Here is a 25073-nt window from a genome sequence, read left to right as displayed (position 1 = left end):
GAGGAGGCAGAATCATCATATGTCGCAGTACATTTGCTCTATTATTATTATTGATGGGGAATTGAACTGTGTGTAAAAACTATTTCAATACCCTAGTCATAGGACCCTTGCTGTGGTTCAAATCCCACTCCAGGACTCTAGTTGCTCACTTTGGTGAATGTCCTAGTGTAGTACTAGAGAAATGTTGCAGGGTTTGACATTATTTGGATGAGATGCCAATTGCAAGAGCTCGGATGGACATAAAGCCTTTGCAAAGAAAAGGAGGAAGTTCTCCTGGCAGACTGGCTAACAGTAATTCTTGAACAAAAAAAAACAGAAATCAGAACCAGCAACAAAAATTGCCAGAAAGAAATTCAGCAGGTTGAGCAGTACAGTTAACCCTTCAGGTCCAGTGACCCTTCTTCAGAAATTCTGAAGGATCACTAGACTCAAAACATTAACTCTGCTTTCTCTCCACGGATGATACCAAACCTGCAGAGTTTTCCAAGCAGTTTGTTTTTGGCACGACTTCAACCTTCAGTTACAACAGTGCATCAACTGGTCATTCATTTCATTTGTTGCCTGGGAACCTTGGTGGGCAGAAGGAGGACACTACTCTTCATCTTAATCAGCTACGATCTTGGGGAGAGCTAAGTGGCCACTTATAAAAGAGATGATTGTTCCTGCTGAAGCACAGGTTGACTAAGGGCTAAGGCACCCACCCTGAGGTGGTTGTAACAGTTCTCAAGGTACTTTGGGAAAAAAAAAGCAGCAGGGTTCAGGGTCTCAACCAACATGATGCAAACAAATTATTTGATTATTTATTTCAATCAACCATGATTATATATCAAAACTATGGGAAGATGGTGATGCAGCAGTAATGTTCCTAGACTAATACAGGGGACCTTGGCTAATTATTACTAGGGGGTTATGTGTTCAAATCCCACCAGGACAGCTGGTAGAATTTAAAGTCAATAAATAAATCTGGTATTGAATGCCAGTCTCAGAAATGCCATCCATGAAACTTCGTAATGGTTATAAAAACCCATCCGGTTCACTATTGCTCTTCAGAGAAAAAAACTTGCCATCCTTATCCAGTTTGGCCTACAAGTAACTCCACACTCAAAGTAACATGGGTGATTCTTAACTGCTGTCTGAAATGGATGAGCAAACCATGAGCTTTAGGGCAATTAGAGACAGGTAACAAATGCCAGACATGCTAGTGACAAAAACATCCCTCGAAAAGAGATTTTTAAAATAATCGATCACAAAACATTTTGGAATACCCTGAAGTCATTCCTGGTCCAACAGGAGATAAATTCTGCCTCTCTTTTACAATTAAATAGTTTGTTGGGTGATGGCGAGAATGGGACAATAAAGGAGAAGCATTCACCGTTAGTGGACAAAACAGCCTTTATTATCGGAATGAGACGGGCAGGGAGTATTTTGTTCACGTAACAGAGTTCGGATAATGGATCGTTCAGATAGTGGATAGCATTTTTACAGGACCTTGAGATCTTGTTCGGATAATCCAAAATTTGGATAATTGATGTTCGGATAATCGAGATTGTTCTGTAATCTCCTGATAGTTGATAAATCACCTCAGCATGTACAGGGAACAAATATCGAAGTCAAATAGAGTCAGAGTCATAGAGATGTACAGCATGGAAACAGACCTTTCGGTGCAACCCGTCCATGCCGACCAAATATCCCAACCCAATCTAGTCCCACCTGCCTGCACCCGGCCCATATCCCTCCGAACCCTTCCTATTCATATACCCATCCAAATGCCTCTTAAATGTTACAATTGTACCAGCCTCCACCACATCCTCTGGCAGCTCATTCCAAACACGTATCACCCTCTGCGTGAAAATGTTGCCCCTTAGGTCTCTTTTATATCTTTCCCCTCTCACCCTAAACCTATACCCTCTAGGTCTGGACTCCCCGACCCCAGGAAAAAGACTGTGTCGATTTACACTATCCATGCCCCTCATGATTTTATAAACCTCTATAAGGTCACCCCTCAGCCTCCGACGATCCAGAGAAAACAGCCCCAGCCCGTTCAGCCTCTCCCTGTAGCTCAAATCCTCCAACCCTGGCAATATATTGCTAAATCCAGATAGTGCAGCCCTAATAGGCTGGTGTACTGCTGCACCTCACCTTACTGTAGAGTCTGAAGACCCAGTAACAATGACATGCTCATCATATTGAAGACACAGCACAGAGCCTGTGTGTCCAGTCAGTATCTTCAAACACTCCAGCGATTGTTTGTCCCAAATCTGTAGCAAATAAAACCAGACAAATCAAAACAGATCCTGGTTTCGATGTAAAAACCGCAAGAACTGTAGCTGAAGTCCTGAAGGGTCACCAGATCCGAAACTTTAACTGATTTCTCTCCACAGATGCTGCCAGACCTGAAATGTTCCAGCAATTTCTGTTTTTGTTTCTGTTTTTGATTTTTTCTCTTCCTAATCCTTCTTGCCTTAACAGCAGCACAGAAATTGTTCCTATAGTCACTACTATGGGGAGAGAAAAATAATTATTGATCAAAATGTTTTAACGAAGCATTTTGTTTTGTACTCTTAAAGCCATCCAAAATTGCATCAAACTGATCGTATCGGAGGTGAATCGGCGTTTAATAGTGTCCTCATAATCCATCAGCTCCTCTGCTGACTGAAAGAATAGATTCCTGATTTAACTAATCCAAGCTAGGTTGCTGTAGTGTATTTCTCTAGGGAAAGATTGACTATGGCCTGCTGTTCCTGATCACTGTCGAGCAACCCTTAAGTGTAGATTTGGGTTCCTCCTTGGTTTCCAGAGTCTCCCAGGAAGAAAAGCTAATCTTCTGGGAACTCTTGTGGGCAATCAGGGAGAAATATCACAGGGACATTTCAACCTGAACTGCTATAAACAGTAGGTCCACACAAACCCAGGAGTCCCACACATAGCTTTATCTTTAAACTAAGGGCTGATGCACTTTGTGAACAAAGCATAAGAATCAGCATGTCATGAAATCAACAGCAGGATCGATTCAAGCAGGTCTTGAAATGAAACTTTTCAAATTTGATAGAGTTGGAGATTGCAACTATTCTTTGGCATATATTTGTCAGCGTAGCACTATCTAGCATTTTTGTAAAGCTCCAAGTTAGAAGCTAACTTGTCCATCATAAAGCTCCTAATCCCTTCATAGAGCATTTATCCCTCAATCCCATTCTAGAGACTCCTGCCTTGGTATAAAAGTTAACTTGGCAGAAGTGAGTACTGCAGAGGGTGGAGATTAGAGTCAAGATTAGAGTGGTGCTGGAAAAGCACAGCAGGTCAGGCAGCAGAGGAGCAGGAAAATCGACGTTTTGGGCAAAAGCCCTTCATCAGGAATGAATAAGTCAATTTTACAGTTCATATCAACTGGACTGATAATAAACGCAAATTCAACTACCTTGACAAAGCAGGCAGCTGAACATGGAGTGAGCAACTCAAGCGAGATTAAAATACTAGAAAAGGCTGATTATTCATAGCAGTATTTTGCAGGGGAAATAAAAACATACTGAATATTAATATTCATATATAAGCAAAGTGCTGGAAAGACTCAGCAGGTCTGGCAGCATCTGCTAAGAAAGAAACAAGGCTACCGTTTCCAGTTCAACATAATTTTTCAGAACTGGCAATGTATATGCTAGTTTTATTTGTAGGAGTTGCCATTTTGCCGGACAACAGAACACATTGATGAAAATACTCACTTTGATAGAGTTATCTCTCAGACCACTGATTATTTTCTCATCATCGTACTGCAGACAGTAAACTCCTTTGCTGTTTTCTGACCGACACTGGATTCTCTGTAGGTTGTGCCTCCCACACCTCCAGTTTGATTCTATGGTCTGCGGGAAGACAAAGTGTGAACAAAGTCAGCACAAAGTGCCATGGACGCATATTGTAAAAGCACTGGCTATCATGACAAAACTGGAGAAAACAGTGGCTGTCATGATTTATAATAGTTGGCAAGTTGGATTTAAAACAATCCATTCTTAGGTCTGGATGAATTAATTACTTCACTATCAATAATAACCTTACAAACAACTGGACGCATAATTACATTGGCAATTGAAGATATGCTCAAATCAGATATTCACCATTTGTGCCGATGCTGCTTCAGAAGTTCATTTTTTAAAGATCAAGACTAGCCACTTGAAACGAGAAAAAGTGTGCTTAACAGATTGGAGAATAATTATTCTGGCTGCTTATCTATGGAAGTGAAAATTGGCAGGAAAAAGGCAGCGCCAAGATATTAACGCCCAACTTCACAAGTTGCAGGTTTCAAAAGCACAATCACACACATAAAAGTAATCCCATGGCACGCCATAAACCTTGTTATTCCAGTTCAGACTTGTTTGGAGATCCGAAGTCTGAACCTGAAATTTGTACCACCCATTTTAATTTTATACCAAGGAGGTCTGAAAAAGTTTGCTTGATGCAACAGTTCGGTCTAACTTGTGCAAGAAATAAATATGTCCCCAAAAGGAGTGGTTTTAAAATCTTTGGTACATTCCTTCCTTCAATTATTACATTTTCAGCATCTTTTATCATCTTGCTCTTGTGAGAAGAAATCCATTAAATTTAGTCAGAATATTTTGGTCCAAAGGTGTGGAGGTTTATTCCTTTCAGAACAGACAAAATCAGAACCTTGCTTGAACTTCTTAATGCTTAACACCATAACGGGTTGGCAAGTATCATTTGGCTGCTATGTATACCCAATACCAAGAAAACAAGATCCTGCTCATGGGAGAAACAGCTTCACTGTGGATAAGGATTATATTTTGCCACGAACACAGAACAAGACAGATCAGAAGTGCCAAACTTTAATATCTGCATGTAGCTGAAGTTCTATGGATGGTGGCATTCTGTCACCTCAACTCACAACCACATTGTACCTGCAACTCAAAATTGCAGAGTTTTCAATAACGGCTGCATCTCTGATTGCATTGCTAAGCATTTCTCTTAGTAAAGCAATTCCCCACGCCCACCATATATTTCAGTAATGTTTCAACATGTCCCAATCATCAATTCCTCAACATCACAGGCAGTGGTGAGCAATTCGGGTTATCATGGTTTTAATTAGCACTAATCCAAAGTCCCCATTGTGGCCAGCTTCAACTTTGAAAGAGACAGAAAACAGATTGATAGTGGGGCAGCTGGATGCTACTGACATGCTAGGCTTATTGGTTCATGGAGGCAGAACGATCCACACTGCACCCACCAAACAAATCACAACATGGCCATTGTAAGGGCCAAAGTCTGCAGCAGTTTATGGAACAACTTGGCATTAATTTACCTTTGCCTTGAAGCTTAATATGACCCAGCTACCCAAAATTACACATGCCAAAAATCTCAAAATCCAACATTAGATGTAATTTTATGAATAATTCTGTACTTATTCCTATGCGAGTATTGCCAGCTGGACAGAAATTGTGCATGTAGGGTGAAACCACGACTATCAGGTGATGGAAAGAAAGCCAACTATGCCAAACTTTGTTTACGTTTGAAGTAAAATTAAATTCTACCCATTTTTGGCATCGAGTCAGGTCCCTCTTTTCCTGTCAAGTTGGACAGTGCCTCCCTTCTGATGCCTTCACTGGGAAAAGGGAGTGTCTGTTCCTGGAGTGAGGGTCAGTACCGCACTGTCTCTACGCACTGAGGTCACTGAACACCTGGTCCTGGAGTAAGGGTCAGTACTACACTGTCTCTATACACTGGGGTCAGTGAGCACCTGGACCTATTGTGTCAGTCAGTGCCACACTGTCTCTATACACTGGAGAAAGTAAGCGCCTAGTCCTGGAGTGGGGCTCAGTACAACACGGTCTCTACACAATGGGGAGAGCGAGTGCCTGGTCCTGATGTGTCAGTCAGCACCACAATGTTTCTTATACACTGGGGACAGTGAGTGCCTGGTCTTGGAGTGAGGCTCAGTACCACACAGTCTATACATTGGGGACAGTGAGGCTCTGTACTACACTGCCTCTATACACTGGGAACTGCGAGCACCTGGTCCTGGAGTGAGGGTCAATACCGCACTCTCTCTATACACTGGGAACTGGGAACTGCGAGCGTCTGGTCCTGGTGTGTCGGTCAGTACCACACTGTCTCTACACAGTGAGGACACTGAGCACCTGGTCCTGGAGTAAGGGTCAGTACCACACTGCCTCTATACACTGGAGACAGTGAGCACCTGGCCCTGGAGTGAGGCTCAGTCCAACATGGTCTCTATACATTGGGGATAGTGAGGCTCAATACTACACTGCCTCTATACACTGGAGACAGTGAGCACCTGGCCCTGGAGTGAGGCTCAGTACTGCACTGTCTCTATACACCAGGGACAGTAAGCGCCTAGTCCTGATGTGTCGGTCAACACCACAATGTTCTCTACACACTGGGGACAGTGAGCACCTGGTTCTGGTGTATCAGCCAGCACCGTAATGTCTCTATACACTGGGGAAAGGGAACATCTGGTCTTCGTATGTCAGCCAGTACACACTATTCATTGTGGGGAAAGGGAGAACCTGGTCTGTGTGTCATGACCACATCATATGGTGTATGTGCACTGAGTCATTAGCCAAATCTATGCAGTTAAAGTCTGGCCTCCTATAATTATTCCATGAAGCTCTGCCCCATAAACTGCATGTACAGTTGAGAAGTCAGTGTGCAAAGGTCGTGCAAATCTAGCTTTGTTGTTGATCAAAGCAAGAATATCATAAATAGGAGTAGACAATTTGACCCAGTGATTCTGTCCTACCATTCAATTGATCGACATTTGAGTTTGGGCTTCAACCCCACTTTCCTGCTCGTTCCCATATCTCATGATGCTTAGAAACCAACGATTGGTCTTTCCTAGCCTCCCAGGTATTCAATGATGAGGCATGCAAAGCCCTCTGACACAGAGATTTCCAGAGACTCAATCATCTGAGTGAAGAAATCTCTCTTCGTCCTAGTCTTCAATTTGATCATGAAACTGTGCCCCTGGTCCCAGGTTCCACAGGATGAGGAACCACAATCGTCAAGTTTGGTGCTGATGTGAGGAGGCTTTGAGGAGTCAGTCAAGGTTGAAAATTTTTAAGGCCACTCTTCCAATTCTAGGAGTACTGTGGCCACCTCTGCTGGTTCAGTCCTCTTGTGGGAGAGAACATATCTAGTGTTGTTGATAGAAGAGTCCAGGACATTTGTTGTAAGCTACGATAAAGATGAATACAACTTTGTGCTTGAACAGTTTATACGACAGTTCTCTCACTTTCAGCTCAAACCCCTCAATGTTAGGAGGCCTGGGCAGGGGTGCCTCTCTACAGATTCTAGTGTCGAGCTTGATGCCGAATCATAGAATCCCTACAACGTGGAAGCAGGTCATTCAGTCCATCAAATCTGCACCAACCCTCCAAAAAGCATCCTATGTAAACCCATCCTTCTACCCCATTCCCATAACCCTGCATTTCCAATGATTAATCCACCGAACCTGCACATTCCTGGACACCATGGACAATATTAGCATGGTCAATCCACCTGCCCTGCACACATCTCCACTGTGGGAGGAGACCCATTAAGACACAGGGACAATGTCTGTGTGGAGTCTGTACTGTTGCCAGAGGCTGGAATCGAACCCAGGTCCCTTGCGCGATGAGGCAACAATGCGAACTAATGAGCCACTGCCAGCCATTGGGTGATTTGGTCAGTTGTCTGAACGGAGTTTTTTTGTGGCAGTTTAATACAACTGAGTAGTTTGCCAGACCTTGTCCAAAGTCAGTTGTGAGCCAGTCATACTGGAGTCACATATTAGCCAGACTGGGTAAGGATGGTCGATTATCCTCCCTGAACTGAGCCCAATGGATTTATATAACAATTCAGTAGTTTCACAACCATCTTCAATAAGATCAGTTTTTCATTCCTAAAATAATTGAATTCAAACACGCTCAGCCGCTATGGTGGGATTTAAAGTCTTGTCTCTGGAGTACCAGCCCACTAAAGTTACCAATATAATAGCCCAATACTACTAATTTCCCTAAACAGGAAAGCAGTAAGAATGGATGGAGTGTAGAGCTAGTTAAAGAACCTGGAGAGGCAAGGTGTTTTAAGGGTCTAAAACATAAAGATGAGAGCTTTTAAAACCAAACGAGAATTGATTTGGTGCAAACTCTGATCCTGGAAGTAGTGTTTTGAATGCAAGTTTATGGAAGACAACGGAAGGCTGGTAACAAGCAAACAATGAACATAGGGATGAGGGATAAGATGCCCAAAAGGAATACTAGTTCCTTACCCACTACAACACATTCCAAGGATTGAGACTTTTGAGTCTAATTATAGAATTTTACAGTACAGAAGGCAGCCATTTGATCCATGATATCTCTATCGGCTGCTCAAAGAACTACGTAGCTAATCTCCATAGCCCCCTAACTTCATCACTTTCAAACATATATACAGCTTTCCTTTGGAAGCACATTCCAAATCCTAACAACTGAGTAAAAATATTTCTCCTCATCCCTCTCTTGCTGACAATCCTGAAATTGTTGGTATGTCAGTAACTAGGAGAATCAAGTGGAAACAGAACATCCTTCTTTACCTTGTCAAAATTGGTCATAATTTTGAACATCTCAGTTAGGTCACCTCAATCTTCTCTGATGCCACATACTGTGCAGAGTACAAAACACACTCATTCTCAAGAGATACATAATTGGCACATGGTCACTGTTTGACAGAGGGATAATCTTCGCAGTCGCTACTTCCATTGTTAATGAACCTAAAATCAAATTTCTGGACAGTGGACAGACCAACCATAAACCAGACAGTCCAGTGAAGTCAGACAAATGACCACCCTTCCCCTCCCATTTATTCAACAAGTCCTTCGAGTCACAGAATCAATCGATCTTGTGGCTACTACTTTGGTGCCATACTACAGACAGCAGTATGTGATTGACTAATCTCCACTGGAAGATGAGCTTGGCACAGCCAAGATATTTTAGTCTTACTGAAACAAAGCAAGATCTTCAAGGTGAGGTTGAATTAAGGACTGGTCCTTGGGCCAGTCAAATCACTTGCGATTTGGAATTGCAAGGAGAACAGCACGATCTAAAATATACTGGGGATGGTTAATCAGTGAGTGGAACTTCGAGTTCTCTGGGGTCCATGATATAAAATTAACTGCTCCAAGTAGCCATGGGTAGACCATCACAAAGTCCCAGGCTTAATTTCCGATCTAGATTCCAACGCCAGGACAGGAGCTCATATACAATGATTCAGTCTCATTTTAGAGTGCAGAAATGGGGAGAAAAGCAGCAAAAGGCAAAACCAGCCAGGACTTTGTCATACTCCAGTCTATGACACTGAACAAGGTGATGGTCAAACTGATCAAGAATTGTAGCGATCAAATAGTTGATTCGCAGTCACCGTCCATGTCTAGTTAGGAAGATAACTTGCTGCCTTCAAGCTTTGGCAAAGTCCAAATTTTCATATCAATGGGGGTGATCATTGGAAGAGTGTGAAAAACATTACTACAGACAAAAGAAAGAAAGAAAAAGAGAATGCAAACTGTAAATGTGAGGTGCATTAAAGGGACTGAGACCAGGGACAGCTCTTATCAAGGTGGAGGCATTGAAAGCTCCTGACACATTTTACATTGTTCTGACTGTAATCGTCATGATGGTAATTCTATGACAATGTAGTTTGCTTCTAGATTAACCCACGTTTAATTGGCATACATCAGTCAGGAATCTAAACATTTTACAATAAGCAATAATGCTGTTATTACATATGATGCAATAACCTGCACTACAGATTAAAAAGGTGTGTGAAGTAGTCATGTGTTAAAAATGGTTGTGTGCTATAATTTGGTCAAAAATCATTTTGTTTACCAATTGTGCACTCAAAGTGATGCACTGCAGATGTGAACAAAGGCCATAGATAACATTGCAACTTTGAAGGGGTGCCCCATCCTGGCGATTTCTAGGGAAAAAAAATTAGGAATTTGGAAAGCAGAATCAATCAGTCAAGAACTTCCAATTGATGGCTCTTGAGATATCAGAAGAGTGAGCTATCCAATGTGATTGATGTAAAAGCCTTTGTAAATAAATAAGTTGATTATTAATCAAGAAACTTTGTAAAATCATTAAACCTATCGGCTAATAACTCAATATAAGTACAATCATGTTTTACAGGCTGCATTTACCTGCAAAGCTGTCAGGCACAGCACAGCTAATGTAAGCCACTCATTAAAGTGAGACAACTGCCACACACACATACACAAAGTTGAGACCAAGGTATGAAAAAGACACTACGTAAACAATGGGGAAAAGGGCTTCAATTTCAACACTAATGCCACCCTCCCTGAACTCTTATCAACACCTTGTGACAGGTCAATGCAAAATACAATACTGTGGTTGCTGACGACCTGAAAGAAAAACAGTGCCCGAGAAACTCAGCAGCTCTGGCATCTATGGAAAGTGAAACAGGTAACATTTTGAAGTCCTCTTTCAGATTCATTTTATTTTATATGCTGTTACTAGAATAAATTGACTGAGAAAAACCTGCATCAGAACAAGAGCAAGTGGTCTATGCGACCTTCAGGTCATCCCCACGTCATGAGCTGATATAACTATACCAGCAACTTTTTCTGAAAAATATCCAAGTCCAAGCTGTCCGTTTGCTAGCTGTTCAGAGATTCAGACCGACAGTCTCTGACTGAGCCCCAGAGGCAGTTAAGAGTCTACATTTTACTTGTGTGTGGGGAAATCAATTTTACTATATTCAGCATGTTATTGATTGTGCGGTGCAGTAAAACGAAAAAAAAAACAAAACTTGCGAAAGTAACTGGTTTAGTAAATAGGTTTTTGTATCCCCATTTTCCTCATGCACCCAAAGCAGGCTGTTCCAAATACCACTGACTGTTCTTTGACCCCCCCACATACACCTATTTTAAAAGAACTTGACAATAATAGCTTACTGAATGAATAACTTAGCTCCTGAACATAGGAGCTGATTTATCAGCAAACAGGGAGACGCAGGTGCACATTTCAATCTCATGACTGGATGTAATTCTATTTAGCCATCATTTGGTCTCAAGCATTGTAGGAAATTGCATGAAGTTTTGCGCAACCAAAAAAATCTCTCTGCACTGTAAATTAACACAGTAATGGGAAGAAAGCCCGCATTTCACAAAGGAGGAGAGGCATTTTTTTCGTCAAGCTGAATTTAGATTGGCAAAGGAGAGAACACAGATGTTACAACAAAGAAATAACATTAGTTTAGGTTAAACGAATCAATCCTGGGTGGGCAGGATTGAAAGGGATGGATCAAAACCACTAAAACCTCAGACATCTTTCAAGATTCAGGTTTTTTTTGCAACAAGTTTATTGCATACCCAAGGACTCAAAAGGTACAAAACATGCCTTGCAATATAGGCCCTGAACTCTTCCATTATTTAATCGTTCAGAAGGAGGAAACAAATACCTTTATTATCCTATCGTGCATAAACTATCTACAAACACTCACCATAAATACAAAGATTCTAGATGTTTACCAATGATTTCATGTATTTAACAAAACCTTCAGCTCAATAAACTGGTGGTAAAAGCAGTTGTTACACTTCGCAGGACGGGAGCTGTACATGAACAAGGTGCAAGAGTAGAGCATTCATCCGCCCGCTATTCAATAAGTTCCTGGTTGATCTGACTGTAACCTCAATCTTACCTAAACTGGATAATCTTTCACTCCCTTGCTTGACAAGTTTCTATCCTCCTCTGCCTTGAAAATATTCAAAGGCTCTGCTTTCACCACCGTTTCAGGAAGAGAGCTTCAAAGACATATGACCCTCACAGGAAACAGATATGCTTCATCCCGGTTTTAAAAGAGCAATTCCTGATTTTTAAAGAGTGACCTCCAGTTCTAAGAGGAAACTTTTAGAAGAGGAAACATCTTCCCAGAAGAGGAAACATCTTCTCCACATCTACCTCATCAAGACCCTTCAGGATCTTATCTTTCAATCAAATCACATCTCACTCTTAAATTCCAGCAAGTTCACCTAGCTTGTCTAACTTTCCCTTAATTCACAGTTCCAGGTATTAGTAAACATTTAAGTAGAAAAACTAGTGACCACTTTTACAGACTCACAAGTCAGATGTACAGCACAGGTGAAACACATGAACATCAGCACATCTGAATCAGACCATTCCAGTCTAACTTATTTATACCAACCAGATATCCTAAATTAATCTAGTCCCATTTGCCAGCATGTGTTTCATATCCCTCAAAACCCCCCTCCCCCCCATTCATATACCCACCTGGGTGCCTTCTAAATATTGCAATTTTATCAGCCTCCACCATTTCCTCTGGCAGCTCACTCCATACATGCATAGATGGTATCTAGATCTGTGTGTTTGTTTATGGCGTTGTGGTTGGAGTGCCAGGCCTCTAGGAATTCTCTGGCATGTCTTTGCTTAGCCTGTCCCAGGATAGATGTGTTGTCCCAGTCGAAATGGTGGTTGTTTTCATCTGCGTGCAAGGCTACGAGGGAGAGACGGTCATGTCTTTTTGTGTTCGTGTATCCTGGTGGCTAACTTTCTTCCTGCTTGTCCTACGTAGTGTTTGTGGCAGTCCTTGCATGGAATTTTGTAAATGACGTTGGTTTTGTCCATGGGTTGTACTGGGTCTTTTAAGTTTGTTAGTTTTTGAGAGTGTTGGTGGGTTTGTGTGCTACTAGGATTCCGATGGGTCTTAGTAGTCTGCCTGTCATTTCTGAAACTTCTTTGATGTATGGTAAGGTGGTTAGGGTTTCTGGCTGTGTTTGGTCTGCTTGTCGTAGTTTGTTCTTGAGGAATCTGCGGACTGCATTTTTGAGTATCCATTCTTCTTGAATATGTTGTATAGGTGGTTCTCCTCTGTTTTCCGAAGTTTGTCTGTGCTGCAGTGTGTGGTGGCTCGTTGGAATGGTGTTCTGATGCAGCTTCGTTTGTGTGTGTTGGGATGGTTGCTGGTGTAGTTAAGTATTTGGTCAGTGTTTGTCGGTTTTCTGTATACGCAGGTTTATAGTTCTCTATTGTCCTTTCTTTCGACTGTGACATCCAGGAATGCGAGTTTGTTGTCAGTTTCTTCCTCCTTGGTGAACCTTATGCCTGTTGTTGATGTTAAATGTCTCTTCTATCTCGTTTCGTTTTGTGATGACAAAGGTGTCGTCTACGTATCGGACCCAGATTTTTGGTTGACCAAAGATTCCTGGAGAATTCCTAGAGGCCTGGCACTCCAACCACAACGCCATAAACAAATGCATAGATCTAGATACTATCTATCACCCCTCAAAAAACAAACAGGAAATGCAATCACCACAAACCCCAGGAACCCCATCCAGGACAAACGTATAAATAGAAAGCAGGAGACAACAGCTTCGCTTCACTTGGAGGTCACCACTGATGATGTTACCTAGCCAGGTAATGAAATGTCTGGATATCAAACCTACAGCTCAGCGAGCAAAGCTACACCCTAAGCCTCAACCTGAGCTACAAACCTTCACAAACTTTGCAAAAATCTTTGTAAATCTTTTCTGAACCCTTTCAAGTTTCACAACATCCTTCCTATAACAAGGAGACCAGAATTGAATGCAGTATTCTAAAAGTGGCTGAACCAATATCCTGTACAGCTAAAACATGACCTGCCAACTCCTATACTCAATGCACTGACCAATAAAAGCAAGGGTACAAAATGTCTTCCTTACTATCCTATCTACCGCAACTCCACTGTCAAGGAACTATAAATCTGCATTCCAAGGTCTTTGTTCAGCAACACTCCTCAAGACCTTACCATTAAATGCATAAGTCCTGCCCTAATTTGCCCTACCAAAATGTAGCACCTCACATTTATCTAAATTAAACCTCATTTGTCACTCCTTGGCCCACTGGCCCATCTGATCAAAATCCTGTTGTACTCGAGATAACCTTTTTCACTGTCTACACCTTTTTTTTATTATTATTATGTGCAAACCTACTAACCTTATCTCCTATATTCACATCCAAACCATTTGTAGAAGATAAAAATCAGTGGACCCAGCACCAATCCTTGCAGCACACCGCTGGTCTCATGCCTCCAGTCCAAAAAGCTACCCTTTACTCTCTTCTACATGGAGTGAAAAGTTTATATGCCTTAGCCTTCTGATAGGGTGCAACACTCAGCAGAAAAACAGACCACAGAGCATCAATACAGATTTGGGTTGAACCAAAGCACTGTGGGATCATGGAGCTGGATATCATTGCAGAGGCAAGAAAAGGAACCAACTAAGATTCAGCAATGTGGACAGATGGGAAAGGGCATAAATTGGTAATTTTTCAAAACAATAATTTGTCATCAATTTCAACCACTTCTGGTGAAGGGTTGCAGTAGTTTGTTTTTTTCTTAAAACATAAGTAATCAGTTGACCATGACTCTCAACTGCATAAAATTAACTTCACATACAATGAGCTACTCAAATGTAGTTACTGTTATAGAGGCAAATGTAAAATACAGCAAAATTCCACAAATAGCAATGAGTTGAATTACTGTTTAATATACAGATGTGAGATTGTTGGTTGAAGGAAATGATACAAATAATACCATGGGATTGTTAACATGCTGCCTGATAGACAGTACCTCATTAAGTACAGTCCCAAAGCTTGAGCATCAGCCAGCAATTATATAATTGATTCCACAATGGTGGCCAATATACTGGGATAACTCCCATGATCATCTGTCAATTTGTTTTGCCGATTTGAGTTGAGGGATAAATATTGAGCAGGATGCTGGGAAGAATCCCCTTCTTCTATGAATTAGCATCGTGAGATCAATTACATAAACTGAGGAGGCAAGGATCATGTAACTGACAATACTGACAATGCAGTGCAACACACCCTCAGTACTAAAGGGTCAGCCTAGATTATGTGCTCAAGGCTATGGAGCTTCAGCAGAGATGACACCACTAGTGCTTATTCAATCCGGCAAATACAGCATTGCCAGGCAGACAGACCACAATGCCTTCAAAGATTGTAGATTCCTATACAGCTTCTGTAATGGATAGAAATAGTTTAATTGAAGAAAGAATAGATTTTAGTCTTGATAACACCACCCTAGCACACAGAGACACACCCACAGCTGGGCTTCAAAAATGTTTAAAGCAGCTGGAAAAATTGTATAATTTGCCTTTGAAAAGAAAAACATAGCTCTTTACGTAATACATTTTTCTTTTGAATGGATGGAATGTCTGTGCAGCAGCCAAAAAGACCATTGCTAATATTTCTGAACCACATCAAGAGTTTATAGGCTTATTCACATCATAAAAGATGTATTTTTCTTTACAAGGTGTGTCTTTAAGGACAAAATGTGTTCACTTACAGTTATGTGTATGGTGTAGCCAACTCATTATGACAGAACAATAAAGTCTACAATGAATTTCAGACAATGGCTGCGCTTTGAAATTTAAAAAAAATCAAGTCAATGACAAATGAAGATGGAGCATTTTACGGGAATGCCTGTTATCAAACTGTTATGAATTGGAACCATCTCATGCACTGCTTAAAATCTCACCATTTAGTTTGCAATGAAGAATTTATGAAGATGACATTCAGCATTGATAGCACAAGTCTCTCCTCAGACATGCTAAATTATATTAAACTGAGGTTAGAGTAGATGAATTCCATTCCAGCACTGACAATACTGTCTCTGAACTAGTTCTCCGATACTGGTGTTGATAGGTGGGATCCATATACTGAATGAAGAATTTGGGATACCAGCGCAGGCAGGAAAACACTCAGCAGAGATACCAGGATGTCAGTGCAGGGTTGTGGGTTGTGGAAACGCGCTTGAGTGGAGAGTTGCAGACATCAGTGTTGAGGTTGAAAGACTGAGTGGAGAGAAGCAAACATCAGTGCTGGGTTCAGATATACTGAGTGAAGAGTTACAGAAATCAGTGACGATGCTGAAATACTGAGTGGAGTGTGGGGAATACCAGTGCTGAGGTTGGATATACTTATTGAAGATTCACAGATCAGTGCTCAATACCTATCATAGAGCCAGAGAAATGTATAGCCTGGAAACAGACCCTTCAGTCCAACATGTCCATGCCGACCACATATCCTAACCTAATTTAGTCCCATTGGCCAGCACTTGACCCATATCCCTCCAAACCCTTCCTATTTATATACCTACCCAGATGCCTTGGAAATAATGTAATTGTACCAGCCTCCACCACTTCCTCTGGCAGTTCATTCCAAACACGCACCACCCTCTGCGTACAAAAGTTGCCCCTTAGGTTCCTTTTATATCTTTCCCCCTCGCACTGAACCTATGCCCTCTAGTTTTGGACTCCCTCACCCTAGGGAAAAGACTGTCTATTTATCCTATCGATGACCCTCATGATTTTATAAATCTCGATAAAAGGTCACCCCTCAGCCTCCGACACTTCAGGGGAAATGGTCCCAACCTATTTAACCTCTCCCTATAGCTCAAATCCTCCAACCCTGGCAACACCCTCTTAAATCTTTTCTGAACCCTTTCAAGTTTCACAACATCCTTCCGATAGGAAGGAGACTGGAATTGCACGCTATGTTCCAAAAGTGGCCTAACCAACAGCCGCAACATGACCTCCCAACTTCTATGCTCAATGCTCAGACTAATAAAGGAAAGCTATCCTATCTACCTGCAACTCTACTTTCAAGAAACTATGAACCTGCACTCCAAGGTCGCTTTCCTCAGTGCTGGACAAATATTGAGTGGAGAGTGGTAGATACCGAGTGGAGAGCTGCAAAAATCAGTGATAGGAGATATCCTTAGTGGACAGTTACAGATGTTAGTGCTGAGGTTAGACATACAAAGTGAAGTGTCACAATATCAGTAGGCATGTTTGATATACTCAGTGGACAGTCACAGACATTATTACTGGGGTTGGATATTGAGTGGAGTATAGTGGAAATCAATACTGAGATTCGATATACTGAGTGGGGAGACCCAGATAGCAGTGCTAGGGAGATTAACTGAGTGCAGATTCTGGATATCAGTGTCTCGGCTTATTAGTGGTGAAGTGTTATTGGGTGATGAATCTTGAAGAACTGAAACATGGCTACATTGAGAAACTCAATAAGAATAGTTAAACTTGAAGATAATTCTAAACTGTGTGCAGTGACAGTAAAAATGGAGCATGTGTGCAATTAGAGAAGACCTAGGACAATGAGCTGGTGGGCTGGAACTGTGGCAAATTAAACTCATACAGACTAAGTATAGATAATAGATTTGAAAGATAATGGGTGAGGGGAAATGCAAGGGGTAAACTTCCTAATGAATACTGCTTGAACAACTTGGGAAAAGCTGAGAAAGATGCAATGGTGATCAGAATTGCATACCAGTGCAGTTTAGTAACTCTGTAGCAGCTGTGAAGAACACTGAGGCACACAGCTCAATCAGCAGAGATTCAGTGCAAAGCATGGAGCTGAAGCTGAATAGATGGTCTGATCAGTTGGATGTCACATCCAACTACAGTCATGTAGGCACAAGGGAAACTTTGAAAGCTGTACAGTGAAGGATGGCAAGGTTGACCCCTAGTGTTGAGGTTTAAGTTATGAAGTAAAGTTAGTAGAATCTGAACCCAGTTAGAATAATGTGTACAGTTTGGGTGTCCAATTTTAGGAAGAATGTTAAGGCCACAGAAATTCAGCCAGAAATGAAACCTTTGGGAACTCTTGTTGAGAACAGAACTGTAATTGCTTTGCAAAGATTACATTACATTGTGAAAAGATTTTCTTTTCTCACCCTAGGGACATTTTCAGCAGGTTTTTTGCATAAGAAAAATACATAAAAAGGTGCCACATCTTAATGAAAAATATTCTGCTTGGCAAAATGATTATTTTATCACATGGTGAAAGGTGTTGGTGACTTAATGCAACATTAGTTTGAACCAAATCAATCAAGCAGCTTAGTACACTGGAATCTCTGAGCTAAATAATCAACCTTTCAAAAGGAAGCCGCCTTATTTAAAGGAAACAAAAACGTGTATAGACATGGATCAAGAGCTGGAAAACGAGATTAGGACAGACAGTTCTTTTTCACACAGCACAGAGATAATGAGCTGAATGGCCTCCTGCACCATAAATTTTCTGCTTTCCTATGTGTAAAAGTACAACATTACAATCACTTGGATGCATTGGTTACCTTAAGACTTTATAGTCAAACACATTGTAACTCCTGCTGTACTATCGAAACAGCAATGTGCATTAGAAATGATCAAACAATATTACAACCAAAGGAGTACTGGGGGCAGTGATAGAACAGAAGAGAACAGTGATATCTAAAGTTCTGTTACTAACAAACTAGGCAAATTTGGATTTGTAAAGCACTTCAAAATTTAGCAGCCTGTTGTAAATTCAATTGAAGAACAGAGAACATGACAACGAGCTTCATGCGTGATTGGGTAGCTTGGACATACCTCTATGTCCTGGATTATCTTTGGATATAACCCTCTGTAAAATGAATTGGGTGGACCATCCGCAGGCCTATTTTTAAATAGATATTGTTCCCTAGGAAGAAAGGGCAGAGACATGAGTAAACAGGGAAAAGACACATAACGTCAGTGCTTCCACATTTTTTTTTAATTAAAGACTGCCTCATAATATTAGACTCTGTACATTGTTTTGTTGCTAATCACCACCTCAACTTCATTAAGGGACACAGGTATTGCAGTAGGCCAGTGAAGCACTCACACCTTTTCCATAGCTGATCTTTGGCCTAGCTCCATATGCCTGCCTTGGCCCATATCCCTTAGTACCTTTGTTAATGAACTTTTATCTCAGATTTAAAATTACCAACTTATGTAGCATTCACTGCTATTTGTTGAAGAGCATTCCAAACATCGCCCGCACTTTTGATTACCTCTCTTGAATGGTCTGGTCCTAATTCGCAAACTTGCTCCCTAATTCTAGAATCTCCAACCAGTGGAAATAGTTTATCACCTCTGTCTTTTCCTGTTTTCCAATGCTTAATATATTTTCAAACTTAGGATGCATTTCTATATAGTAAAAGTAATACAGGTAATTTGTTTCTATGGACAGAACAAATACCTTCTCAAATTTGGCAATCAACATAAGCTGACAATTTACAAATCAATTCAGTGGCTCATTCATTAAATTGGATCTATTCCCTTGAATATTTGTGGGATTGTTACTCTCAGCTGGAAATGATAAAACAGGTAGGTCAATTTTCGTGCCAGAGTTAATTTGAGGCTCGTAAGGAAACTAAAGGATTGTGGTGAAGATTCACAATTCGTGAAGGTAGGACACAGAGACAGTTAAGTGACAGTGCAGTATTGTTACAACAAAAATTAATTCCAAATTACTTATTTTTAACAAGCTTGACAATGAGATGTGGACATCATGGGCTAGGTCAGCATTTGTTGCTCATTACTAATTGTGTGGAGAGCAGTAAAGAGCAACCTACATCACGGTGGGTTTGGAGTCAAGTGCAGGCCAGGTAAGGATGGCAGATTTCCTTCCAGACACTTGATCATGTTTTAATTTCAGAATTCAAATCCACAGTGTCCCCAGAACATAAACCTGGGGCTCTGCATTACTCGACCATTGATATTACCATGATGCTTTGACCTGACAATGTCATTAGGAAAATTCAAACAAAATGGATAATAAAGCTGGAGGTTGGCTAATGTGGTGCCAATAAAGTAAGGTGGCAAGGAAAACCCAAGGAACTAAAGACAAGTGAGCCTGACATCAGTGGTGGGCAAGTTGCCGGAGGGAATCCTGAGGGAGAGGATTTACATTTATTTGAAAAGACAAGGATTGATTGGGAATAGTTAATATGGCTGTGTGTATGGGAAATTATGTCTCACTAACTTTGCACAAACTTGAATTTAAAAGGGACCCAAGGGGAAACTTTTTAAACACAGAGGGCGGTGTGTGGTTGGAATGTGCTGCCAGAGGAAGTGGTGGAGGCTCGTACAATTCTAGCATTTAAAAGGCATCTGGTTGGGTATATGAATAGGAAGGGTTTAGAGGGATATGGGCCAAGTGTTGGCAAATGGGACTAGATTAGGTCAGCATGGTCAAATTGGATCGAAGGGTCTGTTTCCATGCTGTACATCTCTATGACTCTAAGTCAACAAAGGAATAATCGGGCTGATGATCACAGGCTCTGTCAAAGAGCTGGGATAGATTTCATACCCAATGTAATGATTGTAGAGTTTCTCTTTATAGAAAGAGGGGCAGCTGGGATTGGTCTATTTTAATTTATGCACTGCATGTGATTAAAGTAACTCACCACCCCCTCCTCTCTGCGAGGCCTCGCCACAGCGGGTCTGTGCGCACCATCCGTTCAATCAGCTTTTTCCACAGCATTCCCTCGCCAATAACCCGCTGCCATTCTTTACACACCACCTCAGCAGCACACAGTGACTTGGCATCCAGGTATGACAGGATGTTCTCTGCTATGTGATCCAATCCTTGGGCTATGGACATAAAAGAACACACCGATTAATAATCTATCCAACAGGCTGCAGTTAAGGCATCATGTAGTAAACCTCTACGTAACTCAAGCTGTGAACTCTTTTAAAGATCATTGCATTTGTCCTTCGTCACTCCATGCCTAGTGGCTTTACGGGTGAATATGATGTGTGACATAACACCAAAGCACAGCAAACCTCCAAAGTTAATACTTGAACTGCACTAGTTGTGTTCATCTCAAGTAGTAAAAATAGGCAGTGGCATTCCTTGACTCAATTGGTGTCAGGGACAGAAGTCAGCCAGAATACCTGCACACTATTTAGTGGATCTCCTAAGCTTCTGGATCTCAATATTAGGATCAGACTCAACTGTGATTGCACTCTCCTTCCAGCACAGTCTGCTGTTCCTGCTTGCCCATATCACAACATAGCTACTTGGGCCAGAATGCTTACTAAATAAGAACCAGAGAGATTTGATTCCATTTTTCAACCAACTATTTTGAATACACAGTAACTCATCAATAAGGAATCACTGGACAAGAGGCATCATTTCCAACTTGAAAAAATACCTTTCACTTAGGAGCATGGATAGGATAAATAGACAGTCTTGTCTCTGGGGTGGGAGAGTCCAGAACTAGAGGGCATAGGTTTAGGGTAAGAGGGGAAAGATATAAGAGAGTCCTAAGGGGCAATTATTTCACACAGAGGGTAGTATGTGTATGGAATGAGCTGCCAGAGGAAGTGGTGGAGGCTGGTACAATTGCAACATTTAAAAAGCATTTGGATGGGTAGAATAAGGAGGGTTTGGAGGGATATGGGCCAGGTGCTGGTAGGTGAATGAATGTTCTCCCCCTGCAAGGTATCATACTTATTTCACTCACTCTAACAGAACACAGCCATTATTGAAAAGGCCAGCATTTATCATCCAACTCTAATTGTCCTCAGGATAGTGATGGCAAATTGTCTTGTGGAACCACTGCAGTCCATTGGCGTAGATACATCAACAGTGCTGTTCAGATGGAGTTCCACAATGTTCACCACAGTGACAGTAAGAGAAGAGCGATATAACACAGTCAGGATGATGTGTAGCTTGGAGGGGAACTTGCAAGGGCAAGGCTCTTTGTTCTTCATTTGTGAGATGTGGGCATCGCTTGCTGGCCAGCATTTATTTTCCTTCCCTCGCTGCCCTTGAACAGAGTGGCTTGCTCGGCCATTTCAGAGGGCAGTTGAGTGTCAAGACATTGCTGTGGGTTGGGAGTCACGTGCAGACCAGACCAGACCAGGTGAGGAGGGCAGATTTCCTTTCTTGAAAGACATGAGTGAACTAGTTGGGTTTTTCCAATCATCGCCAATGGTTACACGGTCATCAGTACATCCTTAATGCCAGATTTTTTTTTTAAATGAATTCAAATTCCAATATCAGTCATGGTGGGATTCAAACCGGTGTCCCAAAAATATTAGTTGAATTTTTGGATTAATATTCTAGCAGTCATAATACCGCTAGGCCATTGCTTCCCTGCTCTTATTCCTCTAGGGCTTCTCTTAACCTGCTTGATAATGCAGCTTGAGAGTTGGGAAAATATGTTTAAGTCTAGTCTTGACGACTTAGTGGTGCATCTTGTAGATGGTACACTTGCTCATATCTAGCAGGAACTAAATGAGATTTTCATTGTGGGGTTCCCCATCGTGGCTAAAGAAAAAAATGGCTAAATCTAACAACCCACAAATTTACAAATAAAGTTCAACTGATCTATGCTGCCAGTGATTTAGCATTGCATGTTTGTTGTGCTATACATTCAATACAAGTTCATCAACAGACGAATGTGGAATGAAACGTCTCGAGAAACAAACACACCCACATATGAGACACACACGAAAGGTGAACTGGTTCACTGAATCCTCCCTGCCCAGACACAGAGTAATCTGGACCTGTTCATTTCAAAACATTGCAGAAGGAAAGTCAGGTAGTCCTCATTGCACTTTAAAAGAGAAAGACATTAACGGGGTGACATTGTTTAATCTTTTAAGATCTGGTTCCTTAAAATGAATGTTTGTTTCAAAGTTTGTGTGGTTTTGCCCATCATTGCATGTCATTGAAACTCAGCAGAGCAGTAGACAGAGAGAGGAAAAACTTATGAAAGGTCAAAGTGAGAACCATCACAGAAAAGGCAAAGCAAGACACACCATGGAAAGGGCAAAGCAAGAATGAAACAGAGCAGAAAAGACAGAAGAGACAGACAGTGGAAAGACAATGCAAGAAAGACACGTCATCTGACTGAATTTATGCAGTATTTCTGATATAGGTGGCAATTTACTTTCTAAGTTACTCCAGCTCAAGAGTACAGTGCTGCACAAGTACAGTAGAGTGTTTCAATTTGTACACAGGGTTTTCAGCTGTTTGTGTCACAGACCCAATCTCTTGCTTTAACATGGCTTTTCCTTAGAAATCAACGATTCAATCAATGTTTTTCAGGAATGCGATCTTATTAAGCACATCTGTACTATGTTTTCAATGCTGTTTCTAAACTCCCTTAATCGTAATTTCCCAATACCAACAAAAGCTCGGAGCAGATCATGATAATTTGGCTGTTAAGCCTATTCCATCATTCAACAAGAACTTGTTTGTATTGGAAATTCCACCCATCTAAGTTTCCTGTCCCAACAGAAATCTACCCAACGGTCATACAAATGTTCAAAGACCCCACCTCCACCACCTCCTGCACAACCCTCAAAACATTTATTCTCCTGTCTTTTGTCAAATTCATTATAGCTCAGTGGATCTCGTCACAAATGCTTGTATAAACAATCTAAAAGTAGTCTTGCCTTTCCAAATTTGGTGGCAGCTGGACTTGTACCCAATCAAGAGCAAACTGCCAACTTCACAGACAAGAGCAATACTCCAAAAGTCAGTGAAGTGGACCTGGGTACATTTTAGTGGAAGGAAGTGGACTTACAAAAGCCTTGCAACATGTGTGTCAGAGGAACAGAAAAATCTCATGCATAAATAATAAAGTTCCAATTGAGACAAACAAAATCAATTTTTAAAAAGCAAACCAAGCACTGGAGTTCATTTATACTCAGATGTATAGCACAGAAACAGACCCTCCGATCCAACTTATCCATGCTGACCAGATATCCTAACCTAATCTGGTCCCATTTGCCAACACTTGGCCCATATCACTCTAAATCCTTCCTATTCTTGTACCCATCCAGATGACTTTTAAATGTTTCTGGATGGGTGGAACCGAAAAGCAGGACCAATATTTATAGAACCTTGGTTTGACCACACTTACAATTCCCATATTTTAAAAATGGCAATCTGGAGAAAGTACAAAAACAAAGATTTACCAGAATTATGTCAGAACTGAGAGGATATATAGATATCAGGAATGATCAAGTAGGCTAGGGTCTTGCCTGCAGACAAGAGGAGAATGACATGACCTGTTAAAGGCCTTTAAGATTATTAAAAATATTTAATCAGGTAGATGCAAAGGCCTTTCCACTTGCAAGGGAAAACAGAATTCGGGATCATAAATAGAAGATGGTCATTATTTCATTCAATGAGGAATTCAAGAGAAGGAGGGATTAGAATGTGCAAGGAGTATCTGAAGTAATCAGCACTGGAAAGCTTGAGTTATCACAAAATGGGCTCATGTGGAGCATAACTACCAGCAGAGACCTGTTGAAACAAATGATCTGTTTCTTTCCTGTAACTACGCCACAGAATAAAGTACATGTGCAGCTCACACTGTAACCTACTTCACTTCAACACCATCAGCTGTTTTTTACTTTTTGCAATACAGTAGATCCAGTTAAATATGGACCAAACAAGTTGAAATTTTTCAAACAACTGCCTAATTATAGCCCAGTCTGCCATGAATACCCTTATGTTTCGGAATAGTAAGATAGCATGCATAAACAAACAGCTTAGATGTTAGCCATGTTTCCAAGCAGCACTCCTGCCAGAGGTTCAAATACACACCAGAGACAGGAACACATAATCTAGACTGGAATTCTATTTAGAATAGAGAGGTCGCTGTAACAATCAAAGTGCAGTCTTGTGGACAAGATATTAAACCGAGGTCCCGGCCCCCCCTCAGACAGAAAAGATCTCTTAACACTCCATTGAAGGACAGAGTCAATCCAGTGTCCTAGATAAAAGCTATACAAATAGTATCTTGGAAGTTTTTTGACAAAGTATAGTCATTATTTCATGCTTTTAAGGGATCTTGATACAATTAAACTGGGTGCCATATTTCAGACATCAGGATAGACATTATGTTTAAAAAGTGTTTTATGGCTATAAAGCACTTTGGAAAAGTGGGTTTTGAAAGCTGCAACATAAATGCAAGTCTTCTCTGTTGCACTGTCATGCCAGCTCTGGCAAATTTCCTGCATTATAAATCTGGCTTGAACTTCCTTTAAAACTGGTGCAGTCAAAATTATCACTTTGTAGCACAGGCTTTATGTGCTAAACACTTTACAATCTTTGATATAATTAGCTTCAGATTCAGTGCTGTCACTGCCTGTTGGCAGCAAAGCATTCTAAATAAATTTCACTTCAATAAAAACACTTCAATCATTTCAACACAAATTATTTCTGCAATTC

The 25073-nt window shown here is 41.1% G+C and overlaps 1 protein-coding gene across 5 annotated transcripts in view; it reads right to left on the bottom strand.

The window, feature by feature from the left end:
* Positions 1–25073, bottom strand: part of LOC140492203 (F-box/WD repeat-containing protein 11) — a 175071-nt gene that overhangs the window by 26164 nt on the left and 123834 nt on the right. For all 5 annotated transcript variants that reach the window (XM_072591084.1, XM_072591085.1, XM_072591086.1 and 2 more), the window contains 4 exons: positions 20284–20470; positions 18443–18533; positions 3717–3854; positions 2140–2258 (listed from right to left, as the gene is read on the bottom strand). In XM_072591084.1, coding sequence (XP_072447185.1) covers positions 2140–2258; positions 3717–3854; positions 18443–18533; positions 20284–20470 — 535 coding nt within the window. The remainder of the gene's footprint in view (positions 1–2139; positions 2259–3716; positions 3855–18442; positions 18534–20283; positions 20471–25073) is intronic.

Source organism: Chiloscyllium punctatum, chromosome 20 (assembly GCF_047496795.1).
Source record: "Chiloscyllium punctatum isolate Juve2018m chromosome 20, sChiPun1.3, whole genome shotgun sequence".
Taxonomy (NCBI): domain Eukaryota; kingdom Metazoa; phylum Chordata; class Chondrichthyes; order Orectolobiformes; family Hemiscylliidae; genus Chiloscyllium; species Chiloscyllium punctatum.
Note: the sequence above shows the minus strand (reverse complement) of the source record. Positions and strands in the feature narration are given on the sequence as shown.